The sequence below is a fragment of the Melanotaenia boesemani genome, chromosome 18 (genome assembly GCF_017639745.1).
Source record: "Melanotaenia boesemani isolate fMelBoe1 chromosome 18, fMelBoe1.pri, whole genome shotgun sequence".
Classification (NCBI taxonomy): Eukaryota; Metazoa; Chordata; class Actinopteri; order Atheriniformes; family Melanotaeniidae; genus Melanotaenia; species Melanotaenia boesemani.
Genome location: NC_055699.1, coordinates 2,594,232 through 2,603,985, shown reverse-complemented (window position 1 = coordinate 2,603,985; position 9,754 = coordinate 2,594,232). Strand labels below are relative to the sequence as shown.

The following is a 9,754-nucleotide window of genomic DNA, read 5'->3' as shown; positions in this document are numbered from 1 at the left end:
AGATTCAGCCAAAATACTTGATGAGGAAGTCGTGGAAATAGTGTTCTTTTGTTACTGGAGAGGAAAAAAGGGCAGGAACAAAGGCTCATTTACTCCTGCTGGTGATTGATCCTAACCCTTCATTAGTAGATCTGGTTCCAGATAAAACCAGCTGAGATAAACCAAGCTTGGACAATATCCTCTTTTCTTTGAACTGGGCCAAAATTATATAAGGAGGTCTGACGTTCCAGAGGTACCAGTTCTACCTGAAGACAGCTGAAGAGTCATTATGGAGAGGCTCAAAATTTCACATTGGATTTTAAACTAAGGGATCCGGACAAACCTCGAATTAATGATGGAGGACACAGAGGATGATGTAGCTGTTATTGGGATTGGATGCAGTTTCCCTGGAGGTTTGATTCTGACACAGCTGCAGAGTTTTATCCAGTTGTTTTAGTTAAATGATGGTTTGGGATTTTATTTCATTGTAGGTGAGGGGTTGGACAGTTTGTGGAGGGTCCTGCTGGAGGGGAGGAACTGTGTGGTGGATATTCCAGCTCAGAGGTTTGACACCACTTTTTGGTATGATGCTGATGTCAGCAAACCTGGAAAGATGCTGACAGCCAAAGCAGCTCTTGTAGAGGGGTAAGCTGTATTTGGGTTCAGGCTGGTCTGATGTTATTTTCCTTATGCTAGAGGTGTGATTTTTTTTTCTATATGTTCTAGGTTGAATGAGTTTGATCACAGGTTTTTTGGTATCACTGAGGTGGAGGCTGACTTTATGGATCCTCAGCAGAAGCTCCTGCTGCAGTGCACATACAGGTCGTTAGAAGATGCAGGAATAGCCATGGAAAGCATCAGTGGAAGCAGAACTGGCGTTTACATAGGTGCTCCTCTCAGACATTACATTTAAAATAACAAGAACAATTTCCTGACACTTTGTTTGCGACTTGCTCTGCTTGGATTGTTCTGCTGCAGGTCTCATGAACAGGGACTACGAAATGCTCAGAAATGACAGTCCTGGCACAGTTACCCATTACAACGGCACCGGGACGGCCATGAGTGTCGCGGCCAACAGAATTTCTTTCACCTTCAACCTCACTGGCCCTTCGTTTGCCATTGACAGCGCCTGTTCCTCATCTTTGGTGGCTCTACATGTAGCCTGCCATGCTATAAAGCAAGGTTAGATCTGTTCGTTAGGAAGAAAGTTGACTATTTCATCATTTATATATTTTCAGAATTGCTCATTTTATTTTTGTCTGTCCACTAGGAGACTGTGAGATGGCGGTATGTGGAGGGGTGAACTGTATAATAGAGCCAAGAGTGTTTGTAGCGCTCAGCAAGGCAAAGATGATCTCACCTGAAGGAACCAGTAAGCCCTTCTCCATCAGAGCAGATGGCTACGGCAGAGGGGAGGGCTGTGGTGTGGTACTCCTGAAACCTCTCAAACATGTAAGTCCATGTTATGTTCTCCTTTGATTGGCCTTTACAGTGTTCCCAATTATTAACATCTGTTTTTGTGATTTTTCCTAAATAATCAATACAAATGACGGGAAATAACATCTTTTATTCATCAAAAATTAAATTAGGTTATATAATAATCTGGATTTTTTTTAACCCAACTACTAGTGTTTCAATTATTCTGCATTACAGTTTCAAAACAGGAGGATGAAGTATAAACAGTAACTTACATTAAAGAATGTTAAGATTCAACACAAACAGTTATGTAAATCACCTTCTACATTTCTTTTCTTTTTTATATTGTCAAATAGGAGTTAGTTACAGAGTTTCAGGGTTAAAGTGTGGCTGCAAGAAAGTAGAAACCAAAGTAGAAACCAGAAAATATTCATTTCTAAAATAATAAAGTAAATTCTTGTTATTCATATAGACTAGGTTGTATACATGGTTGTAAATTATCTTATGGCTCATATATGTTTTTAGCTTTTTAAAATTCATCATTTAAAAGATTTTAAAATAGAGACTTTGGATTTTTGAAAGATCCTATACTATTCATGAAAGTGGTCTTGTTAATTTTTACAAAGGTTGTCCTGGTATAATTTCATAGGGACACATAAGTTGTACAGAGCAGAGATACTGGTAAACCTGCTCATAGTTTCTTATTTTCTATCAAAGGCCATCAAAGACCACAACAAAATATGGGGCATCATCAGCAAAACTGCAGTCAACCAAGACGGGCGCTCTGTGACTCCAATCACCAAACCCTCCATGATGCAACAAGAAGAGCTGCTGCGACAGGTCTATTCAGACACTGACATCGCAAATGTCCAGTATATAGAAGCACACGGGACTGGAACCCCAGTTGGAGACCCAACAGAGGCAGGAAGCATCTCCAATGTCATTGCTAAAGCCAGACCTCCAGACTTAGGGGTACTACTTATGGGGTCTCTGAAGGGCAACATCGGACATACAGAATCTGCAGCCGGAGTGGCCGGACTCATCAAGGTACTCCTGATGATGAAGCACAAGACCATCGTTCCCTCAGTTTTCTACTCTGAAGACAGTGCAAGTGTAGACGTAAAAGCTTTGAGTCTAAAAATTCCTACAAAAGCTGAAAGATGGGAGTCAAACGGGCCACTGGGAAGGGTAGCTGGGGTCAACAGCTTTGGGTTTGGGGGCACAAATGCACATGTGACTTTAAGAGAGTACAATCACACATCAGATCCCATAAAAATCTGGCCAAAAATATTTCTATTATCTGCAGCCTCTGAAAAGTCACTGATCCTGACCATCACTGACACCTACCAAAGACTCTGCAGCGATGGAGCAGTAGACCTGCAGGCACTCTCATACACCTCAGCATGTAGGAGGAGTCATTGCAAACATAAATATAGGAAAGCCTTTTCAACCTCTTCCCTTTCAGATTTTAAACACCAGCTCACATCAGCACTGAAGACAAAGGCTGAGCCAGTAAGGTCTGATGTAAAGGTGGTCTTTGTGTTTTGTGGAAATGGGGTTTCCTACAGAGGGATGTGCAAGCAGCTCATGATGGAGGTTCCTGGTTTCAGAGAAAAAGTCAAAGAAATTGAGAGCATCTTTCAGAGTTATAAAGATATCCGTATCAGTCAGTGGCTTGCTGGTGAGTCCAGTGATGGTGACTTCAGCCAGCCAGATGTTGTCCAGCCTCTTCTTTTGGCGGTTCAAGTTGGCATCTCCACTCTGCTGAAGAACTGGGGAGTCAAACCCCACACTGTGCTCGGTCATTCCGTAGGTGAGATCGCTGCTGCTCACTGCTCAGGCCTCTTGTCCCTTGAGGATGCGGTGAAGGTGTGTTTCCATCGGAGCACTCTTCAGAGCAAAGTCACAGGTGGGAAAATGCTTGTGGTCAGCAATTTGGCTGTAGAAAAAGTTTTCGAGGTTCTTTCTCTCTTCTCCGGGAAGATTAATGTAGCTGCTGTCAACAGCCCTCAGTCATGCACTCTGTCAGGAGATGCAGATGCTGTAGGCACCTTCCATGAGAAGCTGAAGCTCCTTTTTCCTGATAAGAATCTCTTCCTTCATCACTTAGATGTTCCAGCAGCTTATCATAGCCATATGATGGATCCAGTTCTTGACGACATTGAGAGAAGTATAGGCCTTTTGGACTGCAACAACATGGAGTGTGAGATTTATTCAACAGTGACTGGAGAGAGGTATTCACATGGTGACTTCAGCTCAGGAAGATATTGGGCAAAGAATGTCCGAAAGCCCGTCTTGTTTGAGCGAGCGCTTCGTGCTGCCATCAAAGATAAGCAGTCTAACAGAAACGTGGTCTTTGTGGAGATTGGACCTCGACGGGCTCTTCAAAGGTACATACAGGAGAGTCTTGGAAATGATATTACAGTTCTTTCTTCTGTCCACACAGAGAAAGATTGTGACACTATCTCCTTGACTGTGGCCAAACTGTTTGAACTTGGTCTTGATATAGACTGGAATCAGGTCTACAGGGGGTGTGAGACATTACCCACAGCTCTTCCTGTTTATCAGTTTGACAGCACAAAGAAGGATGTCAGTTTTGAAGATTTGAGAAAAGACAGTGGATCATCCATTTTCTCTCACCATGCACTCATAACCCAAACAAGGCAGAATAACACAGAATTTGTGTGCAACATCTCATTGGAGACTGCACCTTATCTTTGGGAGCATAAAAACAACGGTGTTGCCATCGTGCCTGGTGCTTTCTACGTGGAATTAGCTTATGCTGCTGTGATGGCAAGTCTGCAACCAAAGAAACCAGTTTCCCAGCTCTGTCTCAGTGTTGCATTTGAGAACGTGCTTACTCTGAACTCAAGCTGCCAGCAGCTGAAGGTCACATTAGATCATTCAGGCAAACCGGCGTCATTTAAAATACTGTCTGCTGTTGCAACACTCACCTCTGGCACATACAGCTGTACAGATCAGCAGCAGATGTTAGAGGAAGCAACCATTTGTCCTAATGTGATCTTCCAAAGGTGCAACTTAGTTATGACAAGACGGGAAATTTATTCAGTTCTCTCTCATGCAGGATTTGAGTATGGTCCACTTTTCAAGCAGCTGGATGATGTGCGTTTGGGGAATGAATTCAAGGAAGCTGTGACAACTTTTCAAGTCCCTTCTGAAGTTCTGAAATGTCTTCATGAATATTTCCTTCACCCTGTGCTGCTGGATTATTTCATGCAGATGACTGCTGTGGTAGCAATGGGTCAGCTGGCAGGAAAACAGGGATTCCCTTCAGGTATCGCAGCTATAGCTATTTCAGGACCCCTGCAGGAGGAAATGGTTATGTACTTGCAGGCAACTAAGGAAAGCCCAGACTTCCTTGACGTTTGTGGTTGTTTTGCGTCAATAGAGGGGAAAGTACTGGTGGAGATTAAAGGGGCGAGGATTTCCTTTTTGGACTGCTGCTCAAATGTTGCCCAGTTGCCATTCTTTCACAATGAAATATATGCAATTGCAAATGAAAAGGATTTGCAAAATCGTCAACTGAAAGCAATTGTTTTCAAAGATAAACTCGGGATTGCAACAAGGCTGGGACCAAACATAAGCCCAGAGTCAGTCATCGTGGAAAGCACAGAGATGTCAGCAGACCAAGTTCAAAATTTGGTGATCAGCTCACTGAGACACAAGGAGGATCTGAGGGATGTTCTCTTCATTTGGGGTGTAGAGGACCTCAGTCACTTATCATCTGAGAAGATGCTGGACTGCTTGGTCACCTGCTGTGAGACATTTCGCTGGATTGTTTTAGCTGTCAAAGAGAGCAGATGCTGCTGCACTGTTAGGGTCATAACTTACAGATCTACAGAAATGACTGTGGACCATGTCAGTCCTGGTTTTGTGCTTTGTGGTTTGACAAGGGCTTGCGCAGCAGAGATGCCGGATCTTTGTTTTCAGCTGATTGACCTCGCTTCTGTGACCAATGAAGACATTCAAACGCTGGTTCATGTGGTTAAAACTTGCCAACAGCAGGAAGTGAGGATCAGTAAAGGGCAGGTGTTAGCAACAAAAATAGCTAAGACCCCAGTGAAAGACGAGGATTTATGTGATGGTGAGGCACACACTGTGCATCTAGGAGACTTTGTCTTGCAGACCTCTGATCCATACAAAATGGCCCACCTATCTGCCATCCCTGCTGATCCTGACAGAAACCCTATCCAGAAGAAGTCAGTTAAAATTCAGCTCACAAATGTATGTGTGCATTCATCTGATTTCTTCCCTGTCAGCACTTCCCATTTGAACTTTGGCAGAACGATGTACTGGACCAAGTATGTGTCACAGAATCACAAGCTTTTGGCTTTAGATTTTAGTGGCATTGTCACAGCTGTTGGGAAAGATGTTAAAACTGTAAGAGTGGGAGACCATGTTGCATCATGTTATCCAGTTACTGCAACAGTAACTGTCACGATTCCTGAAGCAGCATGTTACAGCACAAAGACACTACCGTTCTTCAAAGAAACGCCATGTGTGTCTTACTTCATCCTAGCATGGGAGATCCTGCAGAGACTTCTGCCTGATGTTAAAATCCAGCGCAAGAAGTTGGCAATTATCTCCTCAAACCCAGCTTCTGCCCTGATGAAAGTTTTGTCTCTCACAGCGAGCAGGTCAGGCTGGAATGTTTCCTCTCGGCTACATTTCACAAGGGAACTTCCACATTTCGATGCTTTTGTTTTCCTGCCCCCATTTGACCCCTCCTGCCAGGAGGTGTACGACAGTGCTGGACTTGAGAAACATGTTATCTTTGTGTGCAGCAGTTACATGTCACCCTCTGCAAGCCTCTTTGCATTTAAGAATGAACACATTCATAAGCTTGATGTGACCAATGTTCTCCACAGAGCTAATCTGCAAGCACAAAACAGAGATATCTCCAGCTGGCTACTGTCATTAGGGTTTGGTGCATCATCGCTGCCTCTGAGAGGAGAGCTGCACCAGGTAAAAGAGCCTGAGTCCTATTTCACCACAACAACAGTGCCGCAAGTTGTATTAGACCATGGAGGACATGCAGAATTAGACATCCCTTTGCTTCGAAGGCCCAGACAGCTCTTTAAACAGAACTGTGTTTATATTGTAAGTGGAGGCATCTCTGGTTTGGGATTTGAGACCGTCAAGTTTATTGCCCACAATGGTGGAGGCTGCATTGCAACCCTGTCGAGAAGTTTTCCATCTGAGGAAATGCAGCTTGAAATGGATCTCCTCCAGAAAAGATGCAAGGTTGCAATCACTAACATCCAGTGTGATGTGTCTGTGTCGACACAGGTGGTTGATGCCGTCTCCAACATTGGAAAACGGTTTCCAACTTGTTCTATTAAAGGAGTTTTCCACAGTGCTGCAGTGCTACACGACGCACTGATTGAATCCCTTGACGAGTCTCTTTTCAGGAAGGTGCTGCAGCCCAAAGTCAGCGGTGCTCTTAATCTCCACTTTGCAACACTTCACAGCAAGCTTGATTTCTTTGTGTGCTATTCTTCCATCTCATCGTTCATAGGCAACACCTCACAGTGTAACTATGCAGCAGCCAATTCTTTCCTTGATGCATTCTGTCATTTCCGGAGAAACCTTGGGCTTGCTGGACAGTCCATCAACTGGGGTCCTTTGAACCTCGGTCTGCTGCTGAACAAAAACCACTTCCAACAGTTCTTGGAGACCAAGGGGATGATGATTTTGGGTGTGCAGGAAATTCATCAGATGCTTAAAAAGTGCCTTTTAATGAACAGGCCGCAACAAGTAATATGCAAATTCAACTTTAGTAATCTGAAAATCCATGTTCTTTCACAAAATGCATCTCTCAAGGAGCGACTGTCAGCTTTAATGGAAGCAGAACTCAAAGATGAAATACACAATGAAGTCAATGTTCAACATTTGTCTTCCTCACATGAGAGTGTGAGGACGATTGTCAGTGACATACTCAATGTGAGTCCAGCTGAACTGGATGATGACTCTTCTCTGTGTGCACTGGGGATAGACTCCATGTTAGCCATGACTTTACAGAACAGGATTTTCCAGGAAACAGGAGTAAATGTACCTTTGGTTCTGTTACTGGATCCCAACAGTACAATTGCCAATTTAGAGAATGTTGTCCTGAACACTGGGTAATACCATGCCTTACATGTATTTTATTACAAAAGTGAAGCAATTTGTGCAAAATGATGGCAACATAGAGGCCGATTCATATAATAGAAACAATAAAATGTTGCCACAAGCTTAACAATTCTGATTATTAGAAAAAATCAACCAACATTCAGGCAATAACAAGATGTTTACAACTACTGGAACATGTTCACTGGAGGTTTGCCCCACAGCTGGCTTGTAAAACTAAACATCTGGTGTGAGATTTGCCAACAGTGGCAAATGTACAATATTAGCTAGTTTTCTGACTCCAGCTTTATTTTTTTATTTTTATCTATCACCTTTATTTTCCTCTTAGCTTGATGTTTTATGTTAAAATTATGGAGCTAAATTAGGGACACAATGTTTGTTCATTTGAAAGAAATATTTGAAAGTGAAAAAAATGTAAGTTGAAAATGAAAGTCGTGCTTTTACTGTGAACTTTGAAAAACAAATAATTGGATTAAAAATAAAAATAAAATGCGTCAAATATTTATATCAATTTGAATTTCAGTTGTTTTATTGTTTGTATTTTTAAAGAAACTTTAATTATAAATATTCAGTGTTATATATTGTTTCAAGCTTGAGATATGTTTTTGTTTCAGTTTCAGGTTTTATTCACATTCAGATTTTTCCAATAAAGGTCGAAACTTTTTTTTTACAGTTTCAAATTTTTATTTCACCTTCAGACTATTATTTTAAACTTTCAGATTCCTGTTTTTCAGTTTTAAACTTTTGGCCCTGATCAGGCGTGGTGGGCGTGGAAGATACGGGTGTCGAATCATGAGTGACAACCAAGCGTCAACCTCGGCCGGTAAAATGTGAAGCCTATGCAGAAGTGCAAAAAACTGCAGTTCATCCCTCATCCACTAGGGGCTCCAAAACAGAGCAAATCCCCACAGACTCCCATGTTAAAAAGACCAACTTCACAGCAGAAATAAACATGTTTAAAGCCTGGTACAAAAATGCATTTTAGGATTAATACGTCAAGTTTACCTTCATGACAACTGTGAGGGGGTGAATTTTTTTTTTAATATTTTTGAGTGTTATTTTACCTTGAAATTCGGTATAAATAGGGGCGTGTCTTTTTGATTGACAGGTATCCAATATCCCAGCAAGAAGGGAGAGTGTAGTACAACCGCAGCTTTTAGCCGGCTAACAGCGTGCCTTAGCTTCAGTCCGCCTACTTCCATTAGCTGGTAAGTTACCGTTAGCACCGGGTTAGCTCGGTTAGCTCTTAGCATCCATCCCCACCTCCACAGTCCCCGTCTCAGCGCCACCTCTTTGCCCATTTTTGGATTGATGACGTGTGTGACACTGTGAAGATGGCGACAGTGGGAACCGCCCAATGAGCTTCAGTTCAGCTCTTCAGAAACCTACAGGTGACGTCTCTGAGGCTCCGTCCATCTTTTATACACAGTCTATGGTGACACAGAACACAGGAGGCTAAAGGTGTTCCTTCTATCAAGTTGCCTTCAGGAAACATGGAAAGTGACAGAATCTACAAAATGCCTCCAACACACAATTATTTAACTGGCAGAGAATATGACTGCCACTAAATCCTGGTTACTAGAGCTGAATGTATCATGTGGGATGGCTTAACTCCCACATGATGTTATGTTTTTTACTTCTTCATTTGGGCTGAATGTTGCACTTTTATGACCCAAGTTTTACAAATTTTCTTTGTATAAACAAGTCAGAAATAATACGTTCACAAAAAGTTGAAAAGTGACTTAATGAAAATATAAATAATGTTTAAATGATTTGCACTTTGAGGTACGTCCTTTGTTTCCTACCCCAGATAGTTTAATAATTCCTCATTAAAAAAAGACCATTCAGACGAGTTTTTCCTCATGTTTCTGTAGGAGTGAAAGCTGCAGGACAAGCGTGGACTGAAGGGGTGGTAACAGGAAAATGCCAGTATTAGCTTGCAGCAACATATTAGAAAAAAAGAACTATGAACTAGTTCATCTTTAGAACTTTAAACGTAGTTCAAAAATTTGAATTATGAACTGAATTAGTTCATTTTAAAAACGTGTGAACTGAACTTTGAACTAGTTCATGTAGAAATTTAACTTTCCCAACACTGCTTGTTGGGACATGGTGGCCATCCACCAAACGTCCAGACCTCCATCCATCTGGGCAATCCAGCATTCATCAGAGAATAAAACAGTTTGAAAATGAATCTTCATGTATTTCT

General features: G+C 42.1%; 1 protein-coding gene across 1 annotated transcript; it reads left to right on the top strand.

The window, feature by feature from the left end:
- The first annotated feature begins 331 nt into the window (after nucleotides 1–331).
- Nucleotides 332–7,542, top strand: pks1 (polyketide synthase 1). The gene is made up of 6 exons (XM_041968288.1): nucleotides 332–392; nucleotides 471–624; nucleotides 706–866; nucleotides 958–1,161; nucleotides 1,250–1,431; nucleotides 2,113–7,542. The coding sequence occupies exons 1-6, from the start codon at nucleotides 332–334 to the stop codon at nucleotides 7,540–7,542; spliced, it is 6,192 nt and encodes a 2,063-aa protein (XP_041824222.1).
- Nucleotides 7,543–9,754: the final 2,212 nt, after the last annotated feature.

Excerpts from the sequence above, each read along its gene's own strand:
- pks1 (XM_041968288.1), top strand. The coding sequence starts at position 332 with ATGATGGAGGACACAGAGGATGATGTAGCTGTTATTGGGATTGGATGC. Across the intron at positions 393-470 it reads TGGATGCAGTTTCCCTGGAG|GTGAGGGGTTGGACAGTTTG; the intron begins GTTTGATTCTGA and ends ATTTCATTGTAG. Across the intron at positions 1,432-2,112 it reads TCCTGAAACCTCTCAAACAT|GCCATCAAAGACCACAACAA; the intron begins GTAAGTCCATGT and ends TTTCTATCAAAG.